The sequence below is a fragment of the Necator americanus genome, chromosome IV (genome assembly GCF_031761385.1).
Source record: "Necator americanus strain Aroian chromosome IV, whole genome shotgun sequence".
NCBI classification, from domain to species: Eukaryota; Metazoa; Nematoda; class Chromadorea; order Rhabditida; family Ancylostomatidae; genus Necator; species Necator americanus.
Window position 1 is genome coordinate 22,540,453 of NC_087374.1, and position 27,992 is coordinate 22,568,444.

The 27,992-nt window shown below is 41.3% G+C and overlaps 1 protein-coding gene across 1 annotated transcript; it reads left to right on the top strand.

The window, feature by feature from the left end:
• Nucleotides 1–7,910: 7,910 nt before the first annotated feature.
• On the top strand, nucleotides 7,911–27,690 carry RB195_002374 (uncharacterized protein; the record flags this gene model as incomplete). Its single annotated transcript, XM_013444278.2, has 6 exons — nucleotides 7,911–7,922; nucleotides 8,000–8,058; nucleotides 8,095–8,105; nucleotides 8,712–8,808; nucleotides 17,305–17,355; nucleotides 27,633–27,690. 6 exons carry the CDS (start codon nucleotides 7,911–7,913, stop codon nucleotides 27,688–27,690), a joined length of 288 nt encoding a protein of 95 aa, XP_013299732.2.
• Nucleotides 27,691–27,992: the final 302 nt, after the last annotated feature.

The following is a 27,992-nucleotide window of genomic DNA, read 5'->3' on the forward strand; positions in this document are numbered from 1 at the left end:
CAGGGAAGGAGTGTTACACTACGTGAAATTCTATGCAACTAATCCTGTGATTATCGATCAGTAACGCATGCAAGTCTACTACTGCGTAAAAGGCAAAATCGTCCGTCCGTCTTTCCATCTCCAGGGTCAAGCGTGTGGTGGGATTCCATTAGGGGTCGTGAAGGGAAGGGTTGCAAGGAAAGGGGATCGTAAGGGAGTATGCGGCGGGCACCAGTGAATAGAGGATAGCATGATAACCAGGGCAAAATATTACGCACTATCGAATGATTGAATACAATACAAAATATTACATTAAATGGTAGTAAATAATTATCTACATTGCTAAGTATTATATTAAGTTCCAGGCGCAGGACAATAAAATGGAAGCATAAACATTTCGTTTTGACAATGCACAATGTGTTGACAATATGACAATTTTTTAGACATTTTTACAAAAGAGGTAGAAACTTGAAACCAATTCTAAAAGATGAAGAGTTCCATTATACGTAGCTTTCAGCAGTTTAAAAGTGGATTCAGTGGAATTTAATGACCAAAACAGCTTAGATTCTGGGCTCATCTTGAGGTCGGGTAGATCGTGTACAACTTCGCGACAAGAGGACCTAGAGAAATAATTTGCTTGGTCTTTTATAGAGGAAAGTCTACAAAATAGTAGCACCACTGTTCTTGAGACTGTCTCCTTTTTTGGAATTTGGAGGGACAAAATTTAAAATTTTTTGATTTTTTTTTTCTGAATTTTCCCATCTAAATTTTCAAAGAATCAGGCGGGCCGAAAAGAAGAAATTCTGCATATGTGGGGTTTCCTTAGTCCTTCCACACGACTGTACGGGTGATTTTTCAAAACGAAGTCCCGTTTTTCTGGAATAGGAAAACTTTCCAAGATCCCCATTTTTGCTAGCGCGCAGAAAAGTGCATGGTTTTGAACAACGTCTCATTACTCAGAAAAACTTAATGGTATGTAGATCCCTTTCCAAAATGTTGCTGCCGAGGATTTTCTTTATCGGATGACACTGATTTCCTGAGCATCGCTGTTTTTCCAAATTTTTGATGGAAAAGAGGTGGGGGAAATGCCATTTTCCCATTTTTATCCAATCTATTAGAAACAAACGGGTGAAACAATTACAGCAGAAAAGTACTGCCAGCAAATCGACGAAGTGCACCAGAAACTGCGAAGTTTATGCCCGGCATTGTTCAATAGAAAAGGAGCAAAACTACTTCATGACAACGCTAGACCTCACGTCTCATTGATCACATGGCAAAAGCTGCATGAGTTGAACTATGAAACTCTGGATCATCCACCATACTCGCCAGACCTTTCGCCTACTGACATTCACTTTTCAAGCACTTTGATATTAAATTCCAAAAATACTGGGGTGTAGGAAAAACGCAGGTATGTATGGCTGTTTTGTAGAGCAAACCTTCTCTGAAAAACTACTTTTGTGACGAGAGAAGAAAAATACTCAATTCGGTCTTATCACGAAGTTATTCGAGAACTCTCAGTCCTAACAAAAACACAACAAAGTGCACAGATTCTGTGCTTTGTGGATTCAGTGGAATATAATGCACAGATTCTGTTCATTATTTTCCACTGAATCCACATTTAAACTGCTGATGACTACGCATAATTAAATTCTTCATTATTTAGAAGTGGTTTCAAGTTTCTAACTCTTTTGCAAACATTTGATTCAGCGGGTTGTCGAACCTGCATCCCATCTTACATTGTCGAAACAAAATGTTGATTTTTTAGTCTTTTTTTTTCATTATTCTTCTGCAACATTTCAACAACATCTCCGCAAATTTTCTTTTTCTATTCGGTGTTTCTTCGCTTATTTCAGCTACAGAATTTCGCATTTGCCATTTGTTCTTCGGCTAATTTTCGATTTTGGTTTTTCGAAACACATTAATTTTCTTATATATTGACCAGCCTGAACGTTCGGCTAAAGCCCGAGTTTAGGGTTATTTTGGTGCTTCATTTTGGTGTTCGCTTCGCTCGCCTATCAATAAGAAATAGCAGAAGTAACAGTAGCGCCATTTTTTGGAAAATTATAATTGCTTTTTTCTATTAACGCTTGCTCAATTTTTTTTACCCGAAAATTTAAGCATAGATGAAAGATTTTATGGTTTTTCCTTAAACGCTCAGTTCTATATTTGGAGAGCAATCCAGCTTAATTTTACATCTATGTTTCTCTCAAACCTCCACAAATTGGAAACGAATCGAAATATGAGTCTCCTCCGTTCTCAACTGTTAGCGAAGAATGATGTGCTAACATGAATGACGTGAATATCACTATCGTAGTGATAAAAATAACGTCCCACGTCAGTCAAACTGTTGGCTACTATGTATTGCATTTGATCAGCCGTTCGCACGTGTGTTTCCACTTTTAGCAGTATCAGGAGACATGCCGGGAAATAGATATGCGAAAGAACCATAGAAACACATTCTACCGCATTGGGGCTCCCGCGCACCAAAACGACGCAGTGGAACCAGTCCCTCCCCTCTCTATAGCTTCCTGGCACCGGCGCATCATTTCAATCCAGTGGGACCCGTCCCACCCCATTTTAAAGCTATCTGGCTGCGGGCACCAAACCGATGCCATAGTGCTCGTCTCCCTTTCGTTTTGGAATTGCTTGCCTAAGACACACACATATAGAGATGCACACACGTGACAGAATAAGCCCGTTATTTTACAGCATGATAGGTAGCGAATTTGGAAGTATACGCAGTTAACATAAAAGAAAACAAACAAAACAAACACAACAAAAATAAAAGTTTATTTACCTTCACTAACATATGAGAGAAACTGACCTGCATTATCAAAGCCCGCATACTTGTATGTACAGCTTGGGACAATGGTGAAGAAGTAGAGTGCTCGTCTATCAAGTGCATGGCGATGGTTCGGCACCTCAGCGGTACAGATTTTTGCATCATTACGGAGTATTTTCGTGATACACAGACAAACACACACACACACACACACACACACACACACACACACACACACACCCCCCCCCCCCCCCCCCCCCCCCCCCCCCCCCCCCCCCCCCCCCCCACACACACACACACACACACACAAACACACACACACACACAGACTAAGCTTGTTATATATATAGCATGATTCTCAGTCTCGGCAGCAACCGAGAACGGTCGCGGCAACATTGGAGAAGAAGAAGAAAAAGACGGGAGAGGGTCGCGTCCCATCACCACGTTTTACCCGTTCCATATCTCTTCGAGTTAGAGTGCGTGATAAGGTTTGCAAAACAACGTTAGAACGAGGGACCGAACAACATGTTCAACACTTGGATAGTGAACAATGATGAGGAGTGAGGCGAGGCGTGGAACACTCTCTTAGGCAATTGTTGAGTTTCTTCTTTTGTATCGTACAAAGTTGGTAGGAACTTGGCTATCACTGATATTCGATGATGTTGTGCATAGTCTGTAGACAATATCATCCAGCTATGATAGATTTCATAAATTTTTTGCGCTTTCGCTGCAAACTTGCCGCTTACGGTTTGTTCAATTTTTCTTCAAATATTTTTCATGTTGTTTCATTTTTCATGTTTATATTCAACAATTACTGTTGATGCACATCTTCGTGGAAGTGCACGTCAAAAAATGGCACTGATGATTAACGGTTCAATGATTGCGACATGTTCGATTATCTGGTATCTGTTTAGGTCGTTAGGCCAATTTAGTAAAGTATAACACCACTACCTTCGATAGCTTACATTCGACAGTGACTAAACACAAGGAATATAATATTATATCAGTCTTGGAAATCGTGTTTATGCCGATCAGATGTTTCTCATATCACCATGCTAAATTATGCTAGTATTTGTGATTTAAGGAATATAACAATTACGACTACTGCAGACTAAAGTTCCAGTTTAATAAAGGAAGAGCGAAGGTGCAGCCAGAGTTGTATGTTTTTTTTTGTCATGTAAATGCGATATGGTTCCTTCTAAAACTGCTGTTTTTCTTTTTGATGTATACCTCGAATATTGAAGTTTTACTGGATAAGTTTTATTGGATTGGCATACTCATAAACATCTTTGTAGATACTCTTGTTTCCATTTCTGTTTCAATACAAACAGTTGTATTTGTATTTATGAAGTAAAGTAGAGGACGGAAAAGTGCACCTACATCCATTGTCTCACGTTACGTGACTTGCCGATATATGGCAGAAGAAAGTCTGTAACGTGTTCTTTAATAAATCTGTGTCAAGCACTTCTCTGGATGTGCAAGTTTATCCCACACAAATATCCTGCGTTGTATCTTATTTCCTTTTTTCCCCACTTTGTTCTTCGTTATGTGCTTTACAGTTAGAGATATTAGACTGCTGCAATTCGAATGCTGCTCATAAAGGAAAGCATAGAGGTAGATGGCATGATGCAAGTGTTCAGAAGCGATTCCTCTTTCGGGATCTACCTGTACCGTTCGCTCAACGCTTCGATTCCAAAGATTAGAAGTGTAGTTCTGTTCACAAATAGTAAGACTCTTGCATGGATGGAGCGCTTGGTTCCGGTTTCATAAGTATAGTACAAGATTACGTGGGTTACGACAGGTGTACCGCTGTCACAATTTTATATTTCCGGCTTGCTTTTGACATTATGAGTTCAGATTTGGGACTTTTCTAAAATCAGTCCATAGTGTGTATCTTGGCGAAACGTAGCGAAAATAGAAAAAATTTCATTTCCACTTCATTTTTCGATCTTCTCTTATTCTTATCAGGTCACTGTCTGCGAGATAACGAAACTGCGTTGGTAGTTACGTAGGTATAGGACTAACGAATTCGATGCGTAATAGCGTAGTACCGTGTGTAGATGGTGATTCAGTGGAAATTCTTTATCAGGTACAGGAACTTTGGCCTGGATCACAACGGGTAGTGCCAGAAACTAACAGGGAGATGCACACAGCTGGCATGTTGTCTCTTGTATAGTGCGGTAGTAACGACAACAACAACACGCTGACGTTAGCTGATCCGTTGCTTCTTTATTACAATGGTATTACAATGTTACAACAATATATTTGTTGCATTGGGATTACGAGGATAACGAAATACGGTAGAAGTTCGGCGGTTACTGCCGGATATTCGGTATAGAAGCTGAGACGATCGAAGATGACTACATTTTTGTTTAATTAGTGACCAAAAGAAAAAAAGAACTTGAGAAACCTGCAGGCAAGAACATATGTCCCGGTAATAGCAGTCAGTTCACATGAAAATTCGGACGGGTATATATCGAACAACAACGGAAGGAGGTTGGAAAGAACACTATGGTTAGGTGGATGAATAAACACTGCGCTCCACCTCGCTCATTTTTCGTCATGCAGCGTGATGCAATTACAGGCAAGTCAAGACGGGTCAAGGTTTAGCCCTGGTTCATAAGCGGTAGCGATCGAGGAGGAGGAGAGCTTCGATAAGTCCGCTCATCCCTTCGATGAGCGGACCTCGATCGTAACCGCTTGCTCCACCTCACCGTTTCGAAGACAACCGCTTGCACGATCACACCGAGCTTCCGGTCGTTTTGTCGCGACTACTGTTTCATAATTAGAGATTTACAAGGTGCTTACCAAATTCTATAGGACTACGAAATGAAAACGTTAGCAATATCTATAGTAAATCAGCGCTCATTGCGTCAGAGTGCATTTGTAATATTTACTGGAACATTGGAAAGAACCTGCGAAGATGAAGTCTGCTCTTCTGTTCAGTGTTCTCGTTCTTATGCACTTCCAGTTGGACAGTTGATTCGAGTGAAGCACAGCTATGCTGAAGTTCGTTAACACTCAGATCACAATCTACTTTCAAGTTTTAATTTACCTCGAAAAGGTTACACTGAATCAAAGGCAACCAATCAAAAAAGAAAAGTAACTTTGACCACCAAAGAAAGAAACATATTATTACTAAAGGAATCCAACTGCATACATCAAATAAGAAGTAGACACAGATGCATAATCCATGTTACTCATCCATCTGAAGGAATCTCTCTAGAAATCACAAGATTAAAATAGAAAGCAGGAAGAAAACGATCACCTAAGATACGCTACCAGGGAAAAGGTAATTTGAGTAGAAGAGGTCCGTCACTCGAGGCTGGTCTAATCGAACCGCTTTTTAGCAAAAATCTCTCCTAGCTATGAAATACAGATTGCGGAGAAGCCATCTCTCAAGCCATTTCGGCTCTTTTTTTCGTTGAAAGTATTATATGATATGGGTTGGCTACTCACTTCCAGTGAGCCCGTTTAGAGAGGTTGGTAAAGTTAAAGCATTATCGCTTTCAACTGTATTTTCCTTTTTTCTCTTTACAGTTGTAGCCTACATATTATAAATCCTGTATTATGAATGGAGACTAGTGCTTAGATTTTAGGGCCCCGACCGACTCAGTGATTCACTTCCAGTGAAGAACCGTCGATTGTTGTACTATTGTTTTCTCAAATGGGGAAGCCTTTTGACAATTAAGAACAACCTTCGCGCTCTAGGAACAATTTTTGCGCTCAACTGCAGTTCTATTAAATACAGCATGCCGCGAATCTGACGTGCTTAGGATTCCCCATGAAAAGTTTCTATGCAGGAACGTAGATTGTGGAAAACCAGGTGGTTCCGCTCATCTTTATGTAGTCGCTGTAAAAAACGGGCCGGAAGCCGCCGTTTTCTTACGACGGCTTGCACTGCAGCGCTGCATCAACGAGCAAGTCTTCGAGGATTAGTAAGGCCTCTTCACTACCCATTCAAACTAAACTAAAGAGTAGGTTGCTAAGCGGAAGGCAACGTGTACATTGAGGCTCGTTCTAACGCACGTTGTAGGAACTAAAGCGATTCTCATGCCGTTTCTTACGACGATCACGGAGAGATGAGCTGAGCCACGTGATTTCCACAATCTACGACCCCGTACAAAAGCTTTCTATGAGAAATTCATAACACATCAGATTCATGGTATGGTGCCTTTAAAGCAGTTTGGGTGCCCCCAAATACCTTTTCGTTCAAGTTGGTCGTATTTTATCGGCGTCAGGTGCTGATAACGTAGTACAGCTAGCATAGAACTACTATGGAGATAGGCGACGAATCTGCGTAGCCGTTGACGCAGTACAGCTATCTGGCCGAGATTGGCTAATCTTATCTCATCTTTCTTTTACGCCATATGCTTCCACATCTCCTCGATCTTAGTTCAATGCCTTGTCGTCCTTATCGCCCTCACGTACTCCTCTTCTTTTCACCATTGTTTTGTACTCTGCTCCATGTCATTTTCCGTTACATTTTCCTCGCAGTTGCAGTACCTACAGTTTTCCTTACTAGGAGGGTCGTAGTAGGTGATAAATGAGCTGAACACCACTTGTCTCAAGTGGGCTCCCAACATTTTTGTCCCCGATTGGTTTCTCTGTGCAGGTTTCTGCAGTCTTGTAGTTGAATTTCAATCAATCATACTTGTTCAAGAGTATAATAGGAAATAAGTTAGAAAGAACGGTGCAATAGCAATAATCTCGCTACCTTTCTTTCATTAACGTTGCTGGCAATTTTCATATGAGTATTAGTCTAGGAAACGTAACTCAAGCTTTAATCTGTGGATATGGGTCTTTTAAAAATGCAGATCCCGTTTCGAGACATGGAAAATGTCCTAGGTTGCGTAGTGAAGTGAGATTTGTAGGACATTGCTCTTACCTAAGTCTATAATCCCAGCTGCTAATCATTGTGCGACTTATGGTTGAATGTTATCTCCTGTACCTCTTCCGGCTCTGCCACTGCAAACAACTAATTTTCAGTGATGAACTTACCGTTGCAGATTCATCATTCACCTCTTCTTTCGGTTCATAGGCGCCGCAGCCGGTTCCGCCGCTTGTCATATCTCTTCCATCGTATATTTTTCTCGCGCTACAAATTGTGTGTAATCTGCAGATTTGCGACGTTGATAGTTCCCAGTGTATGTTTGTGCAGGTCAGTTCCAAAAGAAATACTTCGTCAACTGCTGTGAAGTGACGTCAGCGCTTGTACCCATTGTAGGTCTATTCTAGGGTCTTTTATGTGTGTGTTCCGTGGAGTCGGACAACGGGAATTTATTGGTGACAATAAGGTGCACATGGAGACGGTCACATAGGAAGCTATAAAGGAAGAACAGAGGTTGTTTTGAAAACAACTTTGCAACTAATGAATTTCTGAAGAAAGAATAAAGGGTGAAATTTCCGGCGTTAATCAATTCCCTTGAGATACACCCCCACGTTCACTTCAATTCAGATTCGGTTGAGGTTTACGAAAGTGTAACTGGCCCATACAATGACTTGCGGTGGCTAGCCGATGTGTTAAGTCAGTGTTTTTATCCTCCCAGACAAGTCTGGTACCAATTTATCGACCCCGGAGGGATGAAAGGCCTGGTGGGCACTAGGGCGGATTCGAACCTCCGATCGATCGTGCGGGAAGCGGAACCTCTAACCGTTACACTACACCGCCGAATTACTGGATAATTTTTGTATTATAGCGGATACTATACAGCATTCCATTGTTCGATTGTGCTAACATACAGGTTGAAGACACAATATGCTTCTGTAAGTACAGACAACCCTATATGCTTCATTACTTATGGTGGAGCTCTTTCAAAACTAAAAACCCCAGTAATTCAGATGAACCAAATTGGAAGTGTGACCTTGCAGTTCAAAGGGTGCACACCTCTAGAAAAATGGCAAATTTCATACGTTGTTGAGATGTGTGACTAATGTTGATTTCTCGCAGGTTTTTTAATCGCGCCTGGCATTTATCATTGTGCGCATCGAAGATGTTGCCTTGTGAACAGCGCTGACGTCAATGCTAGATCTGCTCTTCGCATTGGGTAAGGTTTTATCAACGCTAGTTTCCCAAAGGATGCTCTTCATGTGATTATTTGTCTTGTGTTCAAAAACTGCTTTGCATGCGAAAAGAGAAGCCTTTAGTCAGCATAAACGTTTCCCTTTTGTTCCTAGAAGGCGAGGCTAAAACCATTCTTTCCTCGCATTTCCTGAATACATTTCAGACTTATCATTGTAGCGACCACTTATGATTACGCTAACTAGATTTCAGATCAATTCATTTTCTTGTAACTGTCCGTTGGAATTTCTTAACGTCATTACTAACTGCACCGACGTGAAATTTTATGTGGCCAGCTTTTTAGACGAGATGCACTTTGCGAATCGAAGCCTTTGTGTACATTTGTATTACACATAGGTCGTCTAAAGAGACGTTGTCTTTCTGCTAAATAAACAGATCATTGGATCACCTGAAAAATTCGATAATCAGCGCTTGTTTTTGAATAAACAATATCAGAATCAGATCTTTTATATCCCTCGGTGTTTTGGTTGATTAACCGACTAAACCCTTTTTTGCGGAAGACTTAGCGTGATGATTAGGGAGTTTTTGGTGTATTTTTGTTCCCAGTTTGTCTCATCCCCATTGAAAACACTATTCTTCCGACATTCTATTCGACATTCTGAGCTAAACTATAATTTACTTTATTAAGATGTCTCTGCAAGCTTTGCTGCATATGCTTGTTTCCTGTGACTGCCTTATGAAGCAGTGGTCCACTATGAATCGCTGTCATTGCGTTAACTATGAGCTAAACTCGTCAGGGGCAGATAACTCAGCGATTCAGAAAACATGCACACTTGTTAGTGCGATTAGATGTGAGCAAATTGGCTGCTGTCTGCTTTGCTAGATGTCGCATCCTTGGAGCTTTACAACCCACTACATCGTTTTATCACTTCAAAAGAGTGCTGCACTTACACAGTTTATTTATTTGAAGAAAATGGACGATCATGTCGAAAACTGCTGTATACGTACTGCTGTATATATGTGTTGCTTTGCTTTCAGTTCAGCTTTCAACATGACACTAAGCAAGCATTATAAATTAATTCCGATGGTTCCGGTGGAGAAAAAAAAAACTTTTGGAAAGATTTAATTTAATTTAAATAGAGGCAAGTTGTAGTAGGGTCAGAATGACATTGAACACGGTACACTTGCGTAAGCGGCTGCGCTCAAAGCTACACGGCTGAGTGCAGGGGTTAGAATCTAGGGGACCTTTGCTGACACCACTTGGCTCTACCGCGATTCCAACGGCTCTCCACCGTGCCGCTTCCAGCGCAGCCGCTTACGCAACTGCATCGTGCTTCATGTCGTTTTGATTTTACTATTGTATTCAGATGGTCTCCGCTGCATTACACTCCTCTGCTTAGGCTGGACAGTTGAGTAATTTGCGAGAGCCACCTGTATGGACCGTTGTTTTGAATTTAGTGTATGGATGAATGTGTGCAAAACATGGGATGTCAGCAATTTTTGTAAATTAAAGCTTTATTGGAGGTTGTGCATTTTTGCTTTCGCAGGTATTTTTGCCCAATTGTGCTACTAGCAACTGCAGATTTGCCGGATTGGTACGAAGACTTATTACGATCTACAGTACTTTTGTTTCCACTACCTTACACCATAATCGAAAACGTAGTGTGTGGTGGGGCTTAAAGGCATCACCTCACGAATCTGCATGCTCATCCACATGTTTAGAACAAGCTCTCTATTGTAGGAAAAGAGCTTGTAAGGTCATGCGCAAACAAGGGACATTATTTACATGGTACTTCTAAATTCTAATGGGAATAACAAAATTAAATGTTTAAAGGAACTCTCCACCTTAAATTCGCACCTCCCACGAATCCGGGGTAGTGCGAATTTAAGGTGGAGAAATCCTATACGAGGTCGTAGATTATGGAGAGGAGGGGGATTCCGTCCATTTCTTCCTAATTGCCGTAAATAACGGTCCGGAAGATGCTGCGCATACACAAGGCTGGCGCGCCCCGATCGAACTTGTTGTAGAAAATATCGCGCCGGAACGCTCGAAGTCGTATCTTCCGGGCCGTTTTTTACGGCCGGCAATTAGGAAGAAATGGACGGATTCACCCCCTCTCTGGAGTCTCCCATCCCGTATACGAATACTCCACCTGAAATCCGTACCACCTCAGATTGGTGGGGTGATGCCTTTAACAGAAAAAAAAACGTTAGTTCGTTCAATTAACCTCCTTTCAAAACGGCGAAAGAGCCGAAAGTTAAGGCGCGCAATAGATTTTCCACCCTAAAACTTCGTAATAAACTTACTGAACTTACAGTAAACTAACAGAGAAATTAACCATGAATACCACGAGGTTCCGCGGCATGAGATTTTCGAGATTCTAAGTATTAAGCAAGTTTTTAAGAGAACCCACCTCTAATTTGTGCTACTTTTTACTTATTCTGCTGTCGTTACTCGCTGACAACAAAACTACCAAGCTGTCCTACCCTTGTGTTGTCAAGTGTAGTGCTTCGTTTTCTTCCTTTTTCTCGCTTCCTGTCTTCGTTGGGACTACATCCCCGCCTGCCTAGTTCGCTTCTTTTCCATTTTCCATACTTGCTGGTTTTCTCGCTATACGAGGTCTTTTTTATCCGCAAGTGACTCTCACAAATTTATACTTCACGATGGAATTATTTATTGTGTGCTCTTCTGCTGGCAGAGGTGCTAGAAGTTCGGCTCAGCAGTCTAAGCTGTCACTCTGGTCTACTGTAGTATAAATAGCGTCTGTCATGTTTCATGCATCAAAGTTTCACCTCAAAGTGCGTCAAACGATGGACATTCTATTTGAGTCTTTGCTTTTTCCGTATCGTTGATAATGGGCGGTATTTACGCAGTCCGTGGTTGTTTGCTCTACTCTGTGATGCATTTATTTGATTCATAATACATACGTGAGTTGTGTGCCACAGATTGGATGTGGAATAGACGTGAATGCCAAATGATGCCTACATGGAAGATTTACTTGATGCGGTAATTCGGTTTTTATTAATGTATTATTTGTCATGGAAAGCTTTTGGAGAGTAGAACGGCCCATAGATAGACATTTTTGTCACGGACGTAGGTGGCGTTCATTTTGCGAGGGTGCTTTGTCAAGCTTCCATTGACTCACGTCAGACCATTCGGATATCCGCCATTGCCGTGGATGTATTTGGATGTTTTTCTGGATGATGTGAAATAAGACCTAACGAAAACAAAACCGCTGTGATTCCTCAAAGCCAAGTGGCAAAAATTCCAAAGAGTCTGAGCATCACTTAGCCAGTGATGTCGTTTCATGTAGTACCCAAGCAGAAGTGGTTGAGATTAAAGTTCATCTCATTGTTAGTCCGAAGTGAACAGTTGATTAGCAAATTTAGGCTGAATCCGGACCTCATTACGCTCTTCCATACTCGTTTAGACTCTCAGCGAGCACTTGCGTCCGTGTGCTTAGCCTCCAATAGTTTTGACGTGGTCTCTGGGAATCTGACTCTGTGTGCCTTTGTGCATGGTGTTCTTCTACTTGCTGTTGAGAAGCAAAATCGTCGCTCGTTTTCGATAAAATCCTAGAGTCGTTGGACGTCTTCTTCTCATAGGAAAGAACACGTGTAAGCGGCTATCGTCTGCTCCATCTAAGTTCTCCATGTCGTTTATCTGTCCTTTTTGCAGTTCCAGTGAATATGACAATTGGATGTCACGCTTGACTGGGATCTAGCTAATGGAGTTGCACTCATGAAGAATATGCATTTAAACTGCAGAAATTTCACTTATAGATTTCCTTTTCTAAATCTTGTCCTCGTTGTTGTGTGTCTCACATTTAAGCGATTTTCCTTAAAGCCATTACCCCACGAATCTGGCGTGGTATGGATTTTCGTTGGAGTATACCTGTGTTGGGTCGCAGATAATGTACGCTGGGGTAGTTGCGCCCATCTCACCCTGCAGCCCTGTTTATAGTGATGCATCACTATAAACAGACGGCTGCGGAACGCCGTTTCTTACGACCTCTATTGCAACGTGCTACCCTCGCAATCCGCCCCCGCCTCGAATCATCGAATGAAATGAATGGCCCATTGGGGCGTCCGAATGAATTTTCGACGAATCGAAGGGGAGGGCGGGGGCATGGCGTATTGGTGGCGCGTTGCGGATAGGGACGTCGTAAGAAACAGCGTTCCGCAGCCGTCTTTTTAAAGTGATGCGGGGAGAGATGAGCGGAAACGTCCTTACATACATAATCTACGACGCGAGATAAGTATACTCCAATGAAAATCCATACCACGCCAGGTTCGTATGGTGATGCCTTTAATCTTCATTTTTAAGCGCATTTGATGTTTCGAATGTGTAAGAACTGAATATGGTGCAAACCTTCTGTAATATAGCATTAAATATCACATATCGTTTTTGCACAAATCACTGCTCGGAATGCTGTTCTTTTGATCCAACTGCACATGGTTTTTAAGTGCTATTCTATTCCCTTTATTGTTGGAGACTACGCAACACCTGAGAAACTATAGAAAAATTTCCATAGGTCCTAGCTATCACTGCCTGTGAGCCTGCCCTAACTTTTGGAATGTTTGCAGAAATATTCTTCTAGGATTTTTTCTTGGAATTTTCTTTCTGTTTTTTTTTTCATTTACATTTTCTTTTATGTAGGAATATGGGCTTTTCTACACTGAATTTTGCACTACACTATTGCGGATAACTAAGTCTGTTCTGCCATGTTACTCAGCAGGGATGCAGCAAATCTGTTAAGACTTGCACGTAAGAGTTTCTGCAATTTTCAGAAGTTCCAAGGCGAGTGAAGTCAGTTCGATTCTTTCTAAGATGATACCCTTTATCAATGCATTAGTCCATTTTGAACTATTTAAACCCGACATCACTTTCCGCCTCGTCGCAGTCAATTGTGAAGCACCCGCACTTAAAGTTTCGCATGTGTACTAACGCATGCCTCATCGGTTTCTTTTTATTTTGATGCATTTTCTGGCTGAGAGCCAATTGCTGCGGGAAGCTTCCTTTTTGGAGACATACTCACAGCGGCGCACTTATTGCTATATAACTGCTACGTACAATCAAGTTACTGACAGAATTTCCTGCGTGACCTGGTTATTGGCTTCATCCATAATCTATCCCACCTCACCTTTATTCGGAGAGCTTTTCTACTTTATACATGCTTCGTTTTTCGTCGTTGCCGTAAACAACCTATTGGCGAGAGCGGCGTTACTACAGGCTTCACGACAGAATTTCGAAAGGATAGCAGACGTAGTAAAGATGCTCTAGAGGGTGTCTGAAACGTGTTTCTAGTGCTTATATAACTACGAGAGAAATGAGAACTCTATAATTCCTCCGTAATTCAGCTGTGATTCCTCTGAATGATCCCAGCTTTTTCTGCTATCCTTTTGACATTTTTTTCGTTTTCGACAACGTTTTTCAGTGGTCTTTATGGATTATTCTTCTTGCGTTCTCTACGAGGTCGCAACGATGTTTGCATGACTGAAAACTTCTTTTTCTTAGGAAAGTCGCTCTTCATAAGTTACCCAGCAGTACCTTTGTTCTGAAATAAAACTGACGTGGTTCTCTCACTGCGTGTTTTTCACCTGCCTTTGTTTTCTTTGTTCATTTCACTGTTGTGTACAGAATGTTCCAGTCGCCATCTTTCAATCGCTTTGAAGCTTTTTTTAAATTCTATCAGTGCTAAAATGTTCGCGTTTGCTCTTACTTTCCATTCAAAACTTTTTCTTACGAATTGCAAGTGCAGACAAAAGGATCTCCATAGTCTGGAATACAACTACAACCTTCTAGGAAATTATCTTTCAAGCGATTAGATTCTGCTCAGTGCTATATGTAACACATCCAGGTATTTGATAATTGGATTAGCATCCATTTGGAGCAATATGCTTGATTACAAGCTATTTAGCTACTCAACTTACTAAGAAATACAATTTTGCTCTTGAATATTCGTTGCAGCAGAGCTTCCAATGTGCATTTGAGCACTCATAGCCTCTATTTCCAACTGTTTCCTTCGGCCAACATTCTGCTCAGGAATCTGTGTGCGCTATCTCCAGAAAACAGATGTGATTGTTGCTTCTGAAATTTCAATAATTCTCACAGTTTTTCTGCTATCAAATTTTAAAGTGTTTGTCTTAGCGGAGAGCATAAAGGAATTTATTTCTTCTCGTTAAATTTGTTCTCCGTTAAACATTGCTCTAACTCATGAAATTCTCTAGAGTAACCCAGTAATCGGATACTTAGAAAATTTGGAATGGCGATCGAATTTTCCTGCGAGGCACCTAATAACGTGCACATGCGGTAAGAAGCAATCGGACGCGCCACAAATGCGGCACGTTACCAGATGGGTGTCTTGTGGAGAAAGTTGTAGTCAGCGAACAGAAGAGACATCTTCAGCAATCCATTATTTGTCCGTCGCTGGAAGAAGCTGCGCGCAAGCCGGATGTTGCATGTCACTGTGTGCTTCGTCGGAAAATTCGAAATTCTTCAAGGCAGTTTCTCACGCAGTTTTTCAGGACAGTCAGGGGATATTGACATGGTTGTGTTCACTCTTGTCATCTACGCGCTTATCCCTATCTTTTCGTAATTAGATACCAAAATCGTCAATTTCGTAACACCTTTCACGAAAGAGAACACAGAACAGAGAAATATACGAGCGATTTATGGAAACTGGTATTTTATGCATTTGTATGGGAAGATGAATGTGCTCTCTCCGTGAAGAATATTCGTCGCATTCGTCAGCCTAACATGAGAAGATGGCCAGAGGAGAGTCGAAGGCGGCTTCGAATTCTGGAAAAGCGAACTGCAAAAGTTTTGAGTACCGCTGCTATACTTTGATCACTCTCCTCACGAAAAACAGTTTATAAATTGTCAATGGACGAGGAAGAAAGCCGGCTAACTATTTTGTGTTTTATTCCCCTATTTTCTGTTCCTACATTTATAATATTAATTATCATTGTCCTTCGCGCGTGGTTTCTTCGCAATGTTTGATTACCCGTCCCAGGATGATCCCCACCAAAACCTTGTACATTATACGTAGCAATGATATTTCTCGGTAATTCCTGGGTTCCATGACGGAGACCTTCTTGTGAAGTGCAATTATGATATAATAGTAGGCCTTTACGAGTCAGGTATCCCTTCGTCAATCCATATTAAACGGATGATCTCCGTCGTCTCTTGAATACCAGGAGAAAGAGATTTCATTATTTCTGCGCTCCTTTATCGTTTTCGCCAGATTTTATACTCTTTATTTCTAGGATATGCACCAAATCTCCGACTCACTAACCACCTTCAGTGTGTTTTCGCTGATCCCGGTACATGACCGTCTTTGGGCGTGCACAAGTTCGGGACTGACGGTGCTTACCGGTTCAACAAGGAGTTGGAGTGTTCCCTTCAAATGCGCAGGCTGGCTTCCCCGAACGTAACTCCGTTGAAAGTGTTTAGGAAAAGGCGAATACCTCTTCATATTGCCGCCATTCTGCCTTACCAGAGCACTGGCTTTTCTCGGTTTTTTGTCCTCCCATACCTTTTTCAAACTCTTTCGCTATTGAGGTTCATTGGTTCTCACGATCATTTCTGACCAGGCAACCTCCTCAGATATGCACCTCCTCAGGTATGTGAAGTATGTACCTCCTCAGATATGGGAAGCCTTCCCTAACAGTATTGCGGGTTATATTGCTCGTACGCTCCCAGTGTTACACTCAGGTGCCTGGCTGCGTTCAGTGTAGGCAGGGTCATCACGGCCAGGTAACTCAGACTGGTATATGCGACCATTCATTCATTCACATACATTTAAAGAAAATTAAAGGCATCACCACACGAGTCTGGGGTGGTGCGAGTTTCAGGTGGGTTATGCCTATACGGAGTCGTAGACTATGGAGAGAAGGGTGATTCTGTCTATTTCTTCCTAATTGCTGTAAAAAGCGGCCCGGAAGATACGACTTCGAGCGTTCCGGCGCGCTATTTTCTACGACATGTTCGATTGGAGCGCGCCAGCCTTGTGCATGGATCTTCGCCTCTTCTCTGCCGCATCTTGCGGACCGTTTTTACAGCAATTAGGAAGAAATGGATGGAATCACCCTCCTCTCCGTAATCTACGACCCCGTATAGGAACTCTCCACCTGAAATTCGCACCACCCCAGATTTATGGGGTGAAGCCTTTAAACATTTAAATTTGTTATGGAAATGTAACTAACCATTGTAATTTAGAAGTACCATTTATATAATGTCCTTTGTTTGCGCATGACCTTACAAACTCTTTTTCTGCAATGGAGAGCTTGTTCTAAACATGTGGATGAACATGCTGATGAGTTTGTTTGTCCACGAATGAGGTGCAGACATGCTGACTAGTATGAGGTTTTGTGCAAGGCATGACTCAAAGAAGAGCTTTATGTAAATATGTGTCGCATCCTTCGAAGTGCATATATAGAGGCTCACTTTTATCTTAACCAAACTTTTCTTGTGATGGTTATGCGCCTCTTCTTAGTGACTTCATCTGTTTCTTTTCAGAGCAGCACGAAAATCTTATAATCCACCTCAGAAGTGCAAAACACCTACCAGGTATTCACGCTATTTCTGCTAGTCCAAAACTTCAGAGTTGATATTTGGGTAAATAAAATGTTGAAGAAAAATTGTATTCTTTTCTTTAGCAAACAGTGAAAGTTGATGTGGGTCACATAAGCAACTTGGTAGTGGATGTTTTCAGAAGTCCATCCCCTCACAGCTGCAACTGATTCATACAAGCCAATAAGTGGCAGATTGAGTATTTTTATGTGGATGTAGCTTGCAATGTTAGCTAATTCCACTATAGAGCAGATTCTAGGAATCAAGCACCCGTAAGAAATGGAAAGTGTGTTGCAAACACTACTGGTGGGCGATAATTACTTGATACGTTCTTAACGCATCTGAAATGAAATATGATGTGGAAGTTAATAACGTAAAAAATGTGCATGCAAATAAAACATTCCAACGCAAAAAAGAGGAATCAAGAGAGATATATTGCTCAAGGCGATAGTGATTCGTAGCCTCATGACACTTTTTTTCTAGGTTATGTTATGTTCACTTTTCCTGTTGTAGTGACTTCTACATATACACGAACTTTCACACCCTACGACTTCACAACGCTGCGACTCATTTTATGGAAATTGACTAGTATTATCCAAAATCGCGAAACTGCAGCAGTTTTAGCATTTCTTTTGAGAACTTCTACGAATTACAACAGTCTAAATGTGTTTTGGAGAGGTAGATGAGAAAGCTTAAGAGGCTTAGGCCTAACTCCAACACTGATTATACCTGTGAAACAGCGGGTGAATTCTCTGTGTAGATTCTGTTCATACGAGGTGAGAAGGCAAAAAGGACAGAGCGCTTATAACTAGGAGAGGACGAGAAAGGGGTGAGAGCGACGAATGAAGTCCGACAACCACAGGGGATGTTCTGTCATGTCAAAGCGTTATAACGTTTGCATGAGTCACTTCATAAAAATAGATGAGTTTTCAAATAATTACATATTCGTACACAGTACACAGCGGATGCTTTCACCGCAACTCGGTTTTTTTTATAGTACATTCTGTCTAGTTGCCGTGTAACGTACTTTTTCGGTCTCACGTGTTACGTCTCTGGGGAAGATAGTACCTATCCCGATCGATTGAAAGGTATTCGATAGAACTGTAGCGTCGATAATCGCTTCTAGAGCTCCTTTTTCTTTTTTTTCATAGCTTTTCTCGCTTTCTTCGTATAATTGCGAATGACTGAGGTTACGGTACGGTTTGGAAACTAAAGACCACCCAACCAGAGAACGTCATGCGTTAGATCGGCACAATATCACCGTTACTATGGAACGGATAGGTTCAGCGGGTGACCCTACCTATCCCATAGTCTTCTTGTTCGAAATGTTGTTGTAGAATCTAAATTCATGTTGAAGGGTCGCATTGCAGGCGCTATTTCGATAAAATTTATAAAAACATTTTGAACGCACGATATAAATCGTTTTCTGTACAAATCGGGCTGGCGAAGCTAGCCCTTCTTGCCGCGCATGCACTAGGTAGTCGCCTAATGCTAGAGATGTGAAAAATGCCGCTTCCAAAAGCTCTCTTCACAAATCCGGCCACCTCCACTGTTCATCCTTTGAACAATGAAATGTTCGTTGTTTTTGTCTCCCATTGCAAACACTTGCATGAATGGGGACAAAACCTGCAAGGTTTACTTCCGCGAGACTACTTCTTGTGGCATTCTTTCCATTTATTTGAGAGCACATCCGTTCGTTTTAAACGCTAAGTTTTCCTTGTAGAAGGGAAAGATCACTCGCACGTTGTATAGTAGGCATTGTTGCTGACAGCGGAGCTGAATTGTCATTGTACTGTTTTCCAGCAAACATGTCAGCAGATAGGCCCTACAGCTTAACAATTCATAGCGGCGCGGAATTGTCTTCACAGAGATACAGAGATCTCAAGCTGGCCCTGCACTTATCTCTGCTGGTTTGGCTCTTGTGGCTGTATGTCATCGGAGCTCTGTTGGGCGAGTAGGGAGATTCTCCTCATTCCTCTTGATCTCTGACATTTAAGCCCGATTCAGTTGGATTTAACGCAGAAAGTCCTTCACATCCTAGATGATGAGACAACTAAAATACTGCATCTAAGCTTCGCCACAGTTAATTGTCTGCATTGAAAAATTGCCTAACTGCAGCTTTTTCTTACATTGCTTAGGTCATTAGCAGAAGAAAAACCAGCACCCGCCCGGTTCTGAACCTGCCGAGATCATCCAGCGGACCTGCTTAGTGTAACATACTGAGCCGAGCATTTGAAACGCCACTAGATGAATCCAAGAGTAAATTCTAATCTCGTTTTAATCTCTATTTACTTCTCTGCACGGGAAGAAATTCATGCGAGGTTTTGCTGCATCTTCTGACAGATTCTTTCTCCTAACCAGACTGCAAGAGAAAAGAGCTAGAAACAGTTTGATAGTTTCCCCAAGTGAAGAGTGATAAAGCCGTAAGTTACGACATCGTATCGGAACATAGCCATTCGTTGAAGCGTTCTACCTTTTCCTAATTTTCAGGCAACCCGGGAACTTTGAACAAGCAGGCATATTATCTGCTTAAGACTCAATTTTATTTCCAAGTTTTGCTGGTTGTTACGTATATACAAAGTGAGCGTTTGTTGCTTTTGCTCGCCCTCTCGAAATGATTTCTCTTCTTCTTCTCCTAGAAAACATAGATTGCTTAGCGAATTTCCATCACAGATAATACAGTCAAAACTCGAATTTTCTTTATCTCGCAGCGATGTCAGCATTCTTTTACTATCATTCTTAACGTGAAATCAGGAAAATCAGTTGTGCTCCTGAAAAAATTAAATTACTCTTTTCAACAGTTTGTTCCTTATCGGAGCTTGCATTCACCTTCGATTAATCGTTTTTCATTCATAGAAAATACAAATAGAGTGGCACTAGCTGGACTATCGTTCAAGATGCGATTTCAAAAAGGTGCGTTAGTTGTTACACATTTATTACTAAACGCGTATGTAGTGGTAGGCCGATAGCCGATGTAGTAGAGTCAAAACGACGTGACCTACGGTGCAATTGCGTACGGTGCTTCTCTTGAGGCGGTGCAGTAGATCGTAGTGGTTAGGAGCGTACTGGAACCTTTGCTGACATCACTCATCGCTGCAGTGCTGGTCCCACCTAGGTTCTAACTGCTGCCTCTACCGCGCCGTTTCGGGTGGGTGCGCAATTGTTCGTGTTTCATGTCGTTTTGACCCAACTGTATATGTAGTGGTACGTCGGAGCTTGAGCGACGAAAATATTTGATTGGGTATAGAAAAAGATGGTCATACTGGTGCGTCGAGATCAAATAGAGGCTTTAAAAATCAGAAGAAGTCACATGGTGTGAGTGGTGAGAAGAAGGAGAAAAATCGTCAGATTTTCACGGTTTTAGCAAGAAGTGAAACTAAACTGTGCGGATAGACCAGAGATTTCTTTCATATTTGTATTACGCATCTGTAGTTCTATTATCAAATCTACAACATCGTTTTCTGCCCAACATATCTTTATCCGCAACTATTCGCTCAACCCTGTATTCTTCTTTTTTTTAATCTACTCTTACACTCGCGTACTGCTGTAGTAAGGTGCTTATCTTCATTTTGTCGTGGTAATCTCCGTGGCTCATTCAAAGCTCTCCCAGATAAGAAACGAGCAAAGCAAAAAACGAGCAAAAAGATATTTCCATGTTTTGCTACCAAGGAAATGTGTAGAGACGTATTCTTGGTGGAACCTTCCTCCGAGGACTGCAAACGTTTTTGAAAAGAATAATGAATGAGAATGATTAATGAACCCATTTTTGTTTTTCTTGTAAAATGTAACTGCTTATTACTCCTTTTAAATTTCGCACTTGAGCAGTGCAAACGTTCCGAGCTTTTGTCACCCAGATTTTCAAAATAGTGTATTAGTGTTCATATTTATTTATATATTTATTGTCATTTATTCATTTTTTATTTTATTTTATATTTTTATATTTTAGACATTTATTTATATATTATATTATTTTACGAACTGTATGTTTTGAAGGGTAGCAGACAAGCGCTTCATTTTCATGTCAGTTGAACATTTGTGCATAATTTTTCGACTTTTTTATTGTTTGCTTTTAGAGTTTTATTTTGCCTTTATTTTTTTTATGATCGTTTTTCAAGTATTAGTTTTTATTCATCTAAGAAAGCGAAGAACCTCGAAGATAATCTGTGAATTTCTGACTGCAATGAATGCTTCAAAATCAGTCTTTTAATGATAAGGATATTGTAATTACAGTCGAGTTTTTGTCGTTAAGTACCTGTAGTTAATTGCAAGAATTTAGCCATAACTAGCGTATTAATTACGAATAGTTATCTGTAATTGGATTCACTTAACACGCCACAAACTATTGATTACAAGGGCTTGTATAAATACAATGTTCACGAGGGTTAGGCTGCAATTCCTCATCTAGAAGATTTCTCCACGATTTTCAAAGATGTTATTTGGATGTGTTGCCTTTGCGTGCATAGTCAGGTCATAGCCCAATAACAGCTAAAGTGTAAATGGATGCACTTCACTGGAAAGCATATTATGATAATTACCACCTCAACTGATGCTTTGACGAGAAAAACTTTGCTTAGTTATAAAAACTGCAAACTGCCAGAGATACCTTGTGCCTCTGAGCTTGCGCATTCGCATTCATTCGCACAAAGACAGCTCAAATCTCTGGAGTTATAACGAAAAGCTGTTTTGAGTAGTATTCTGATAGTTGTATTTAACACTCTGATACATATTGCATACTATGCCACATACTGCTACTTTACTGCTCCTGCTACTAACCACCGAACTTTTGCAATACAATATGCGGTACATGCTAATACTCAAACTGCATGTAGACAAGGACCGACGAAACTGTTTGTAGGCTTTCCTTTTGTCATGTTCTTGTTCAAGAATATTGTAAGAAGAATCAAATTTTGTGGTGGGAGTCATTTCCAGGTATATTACGATGGATTTGTCTAGCATGTCTTCAAATACAAATAATATGCTCTATGGGTTACGTTCAAGTTCAGTTGCCCTGATAAGCGTTCGGCACACACTTGGGTTATGTTTACGCGGCTGAGCCCATCGCGAGTAGCTTCGTTTGTCGAAAACCCGCCGGTGGCTCCGCGTCCTCAAACCTTGCGCCTCTTGAGTGTTTGGCAGGTTGTTTACGGACCAGTCAGTTATCAAACCCCATTGTGACCAACCGAAGTCGCGTCACTTGCTTCGAGTCTCGATCCGAGCAGCTCCCCTTCCCTGACGACCGCAAAAAGCTCCGAGAAGGCCGAATCGAGGAGGAACGAGGCAGGCGAGGAGGGATTGGCTCGGCAGGCGCGATGGCTGGGCGGGGACAGCGTGCGGCTGTCCCGCGATCGATATGCTATTGGCCGGCAGCTAACCGAGGAAACGTGTGTGTGTGCGTGTATGTGTGTGTATGTGGGGAGGGCGCTCTCCTCACCTCGATGCGTCCGCCAGAATCCCCTCACGCTTAAAGTCACCTCATCTTTCCGTTGCGGCACGCGGCAGTCCTGCATCGTAGTGCGCAGGTCTGCCCGCGTTCGACGTGCTTTCATTTGTTTAGCCCGCATCTTCACGTCAAGTGTTTTGTTCCCCTCGAAATGATGCGCGTCTTGTTGTGAGCATTGTCTGCAGGGCGGCAACGCTTGTATTCCTTGAATATCCATATCCTTTATTGGATCAACGAGGTTGCATAGTCTTGCGAGTTCCTTTTGTTGTTGTTGTTGTGCTACTTGCTTTTGGATTTCCCGATGCAGTTAGAACCCATTAGCTTGAGATGTCTGCGAATTCCCAACAGGAAATTTGATGAGAGAGTGATTCTCGATCCCAAGTCAGAAGAAACATTTTGGAAATGCAGCTGCAGATATCCTTGAATTGAGGTGTCTCCGCCTCAGTTACCACGTACTATGCTAGGCATACCATCTTCTACTTTTGCTATTTTGAATTCTTATCCTATTGAACTTGGTCCATTATTCTCCCTCATAAAACGTCCGTTGTTTTCTTTTTTTTTTTGCAAAATAAGAACGTTTTCGTTTGTCTTTTTTGTTGTACTCCACTATTTCTGTTACTACTATAATTTTGGGTGGTCCAACGAGCTGTGAGCAGGAGGAATTACGAGAAAATTTTGTTCTGGAGAATTCTTTTGAGAAATGAAGCAGTAACTGTCATCATTTGCATTCCCACTCCGGTGAAATTTCCCATCAGCTTCCAGAATTCTCAACAGAAATTATGTGAGTATAACAGTTATGGACAGCGGAAAAGTTACTGATATAGTAGCTACATTTAATAAATAGAACATAGAATAAGCAGAACGTTTTTCCTAGTTTTGTAGAGGAAAAAACAATTATGAAGTCATATTCATCTTCTGGAACAATATTTGTTGTGGAGTTCGTATCACAAACGCCAATGTGTGAATTGGCAATGTGGCAGCGACGAATCTGTTTCTGAAGATTTTGAATGAAATCTGCGTTGCAATGGTTGTTCTGCAGCCGTTTTACCTTTTCTTATACGTAGACTGGAATCGTGGACAAAATAGCTCGTTTATTGCATTACGTGGTCGCATACGGTTGGACTTTGATGTGGTTGGTCAAAAGCGCATTGCCATCGGTCCGAGTGTGGAATTTTAATCGGATTACAAGCGCCTACCACCCTCAGCCACCCGTCTGAGCGCATTAACGCGGCATTTTGATGCAAAATTTCTCCAGAAGGACAAGATAGGCTGAACGCCATTGATGGTGTGGATCTCACTTCCACTAATTAGACAACATGCTTTCCTATCATTGAGTTGTTTTTTATACCCGCGAAGGGCCATATGTTACATTTGGCGGTCTTCTGTCCGCGCTTAGTACCGATGTTGTAATCAATTATGACAAAATGGCTGTTACCTGGCTGGCTGTGTACACCTAAGATTTTGTTTTCACTTTCAAGCATGGTCATTTTTCACGTTCGAGGAGATCCTTTTAGGAGCAAGAAAGAGGTGAGCTGTGCATGTGGTCAAGTATCTTAATTATTCTTTTGGCTCAGATGAAACATACGCTCTTTTTGACGCTCAGTCTAGTATATTCTGTGTTTACAACAACAGTTACATAATTGGTCATAGAGATGTGAATGGGCATATGCCTATGTGCTAGTCACTTGTTTCCCCATTTGAAATCTCTGAATACCTAAGGCTGAAGAACGATTCGACGTTTAGAAGCGTCAATGTCTTGTGCGCTCCAAGGGCTTTTCTTCGAAAAGTGGAGTGAGGCGTGTGTGTCAGTTTCTCGCGAGTCATTGTGCATGTGTCTGTCTATATGTACTCGAAGAGATTCGAAGCAAGTACTATGCAAACACTGCATTCACTGTATACGGTCTATAGCAAAGATGCTTGTAAAAGAATTCCATCAACTGTTCCCATAGAGCTTTACTTACCTTATAGGTTCATGAACGTTATGGATGTTAATTTCTGATCACGTTTTCGGACTTTTCGTCCATGTATAGCAACTCAATTTTCGCATTTTCATTGAGAAAATACAGTTGGGGGAGGCCCTGAGTAAAATGCAGCGCCTTTGTTTCAGTTTAATGTCATTTTATGTCATCCGTTACTAGGACGTCCCTCTCTATTCTTCTCTTTAGGAGGTTTGATAGGACCTCCTAGTTTTGGCAGAATCCGCTTTTTCGATTACCTCACGCGAGGGTCGTTTTGTTTCCGCCTTTTTTTATGAAGCCTACTCTGCATACGGGAAGTCTCTAGCTGGGACGCTGCTAGACACCAGCATTTGCCGATCACAAAAAAAAAAAGTCTCGGGGAAAATACAGCTGGGGGAGGCACTATTCGTGCGCTTATTTCTGGAAGTTAATAACTAAATCAGTCGGGGCCCGAAGCATTGGTCGTAGAGGGTCTATAACATGCAAGCTAAAATTACCAAGAGAAGAAGGAAATTAGAGCCTCCAGAAATAACACTGGAGTTGAGTGCCCCCAACTACACTTTCCCCAAAGTCTCTTAAATCCCATTTAATCTTTAATCCTCCCACTAATTGGTGTGTAGTTAGAAAAGGAAGCAATTCATTGCTCCCGCGATTGCTCAAGTGAATGCCCAACAAAGCATGAGAACTTGCTCCTTCCCAGAGGTTCCATCGAAAGTTTTCACCACCTCTATTATGGTTTAGGCGTTCTTCTCATTTCATTTTTGGTTCAAAAAGCTTAGCGATGGAAGGTATTGTTCTACTATTGGGTAGAATATCTTAGTTTAGATAGATAAGGACTTCAAGGATCGCAGCGTTTGACAACGCTAAACTTAGCTGTTTACGATGCTTGATAATGCTTCTTTTTATCTAAGATTTGTGCTAGAATTAGCAGTTGCATTACTGCAGTCTTGCCATATTCTTTCGCATGTTGAACCATTTTCATGTCTGATATTATTGTCCAAGTCTAGAGTATACTTCAGAATTCACAATTGATTAGGAGGTGTAATATCAGTTACAGTAAATCGACAATCTCAAAGTAGTCCTTTGTCTTCCAAGTCCTATTCTATTATAATTGTAATATTGATAGTAATATTGATGAAAAACGTCGGTTGATTGTAGCAATCACGAAACACATTTCGCATTGTCGGCGTTATTGTCTTTTTGTGACATCATGCCCTTTTGCCATGCCACTGAAGAAATCATTTCAGTGCAAGAGGATGTTTTTTGTTCTCACACAGCTGTCAAATGCGCATTTTCATCTTGAATTTCTTTTTGTTCATCTGTTTGATTTGTCTGACTTGTGTGCGACAGTGTACACGAAGATTTGTTCGCTTTTCTTCTATTAACAAAATCAACACAGATTGGTGCGCTAACCTGTCAACCTTTTGTTTTTTGCAAAAGCAGCTCAAGTTGGACGCATTTTCTTGTCAGAGGATGTCAGCTTTTGCTTTTTGATGTTGACTGAGCGACCTGTCCCCATCCGTAGCGAAATTTGACACTCGCTCGTTGCGGGCGTAGTTATGCATGAAAGATTTTTTAAGCATTGTGTTGCTTGCGTCATTTTCTGCGCCCTTTGTGTACTATCCTACCTGCGCTGTTATCTAATCTTGTGTACTGCTTCCTTTTTTAGCTGCCGGCGAGGCTGCGTCTATTGTAAATATATATTTGTTTCCATTTATGACTCTCGACCTTGACAGATTCGATATTATTCATTTTATTGATTGCTGTTATTTCGAATCATTGAAATTGAATTGAAAGTGGACAAAACGGGGCATTTTCCAAAAAAAAAAACAGTACCGGTTGTTTTTAATCAAGAAAATAAGGCTCTTGAAGCTGAGATTGTTACTGTATATGGATGAAGAGAAATGTTTTAAAGTTGGTTGTTTATCTTCACTTTTAAAAAAGTGGGAATTTTCACCGCAGGCGAATCGCAGTAGTCTATCACGTGTCTTGGGTTAAGCAAAAATTAGTTCAGGTACTAACACCACCGAATTTGCTCGCGAGATTTGTTATGTCTACGAAGCGCGTCGAACAAAGCGTGAGAAACATAAGAAGGAACGAAAGAAGATATCCAAATTACGTTCAAAAAACGCAAAAGTAAAATTAGTATAAGCCATTGGAAATCTACTGAACGATAGGGAAGGTTGTTGGGAAGGATGGGTGGAGCAGCAATGTATGTAATTGATTAATTTGTCGTAGGAACTTTTTGAAACGTGAAGACAATCAACTCAGTTTCAGGAATCTCTATTCTCTATATTTTCTCTGCAGTACCACAATTTTGGCTGCTTTATCGTCTCGATTAAATGCAAAAGACATGGTGTTGAAAATGCTTCATTTTGTCCCCTCACATTCCATTTTAGTGACCCGGAAAGACAACTATCAATACAATCGAAAAAATCAAAACACTGCTATCAAGTAGCGCTGAAATTTTCTACCAGACCGTGTGTGACATTTTGAAAATGCCTTTTATTCCAGTGTACATTTTTTAAGCTAAAAAACGCACAAGTCGTATTTCTCAATTCAACGGAGAACAACATGCTGTTGGTCGGTCATACATGCGATAGTGGGAGTCGGAGCCCCCTTCACTTTTCGATCGGAAAGTCACGAAAGGGATTCTCTTCACTTCTTGATCGTTGGCAAAGGGATCCTCATCTCTTGCGCTGCACCCCGTGAGCTAGACATTTTCACCAGAGGAGGATGCGGCTCCTCCCTATCGCACCTGTGCTGTTGGTATCTCTAAAAGTAAAATTTTCAACTGAATAAGTACCTGACTTTAGTCATGGTTTTTAATAAAAGTAAGTTTTCGTGTAGTTGTAGCAGTTGAATACAATTTCCAGAATTTTACTGTCAGCTGCAGACTTCTTTTCTGAAGAACCTGAAGTACAATCGGAGTGAAATTAATTAATATGGGAAATTGGTAGGTTTTCTGACGTCATTGATCGTGCGCTTCATGCAGAATCTTTATAGGCGCATTTTTCTCCGCTCTCCGTTCGTTCGAGAGACGTTTGCTTGATTATGGGACGACTGGCAAATCCACATTGATTCATCCCTTCTGCCTCCTCATCTTTGGGCGATGACTGTGCTTGCCTGCATCTCGATTACACTCGTATTATATTACTAATGAGAAAGCTATCTCGTTCGTGTATTCCTTCGTCTTTTAAGGTTTTTCTTAAAGTGTTTGAACTTTTGGGCGATGA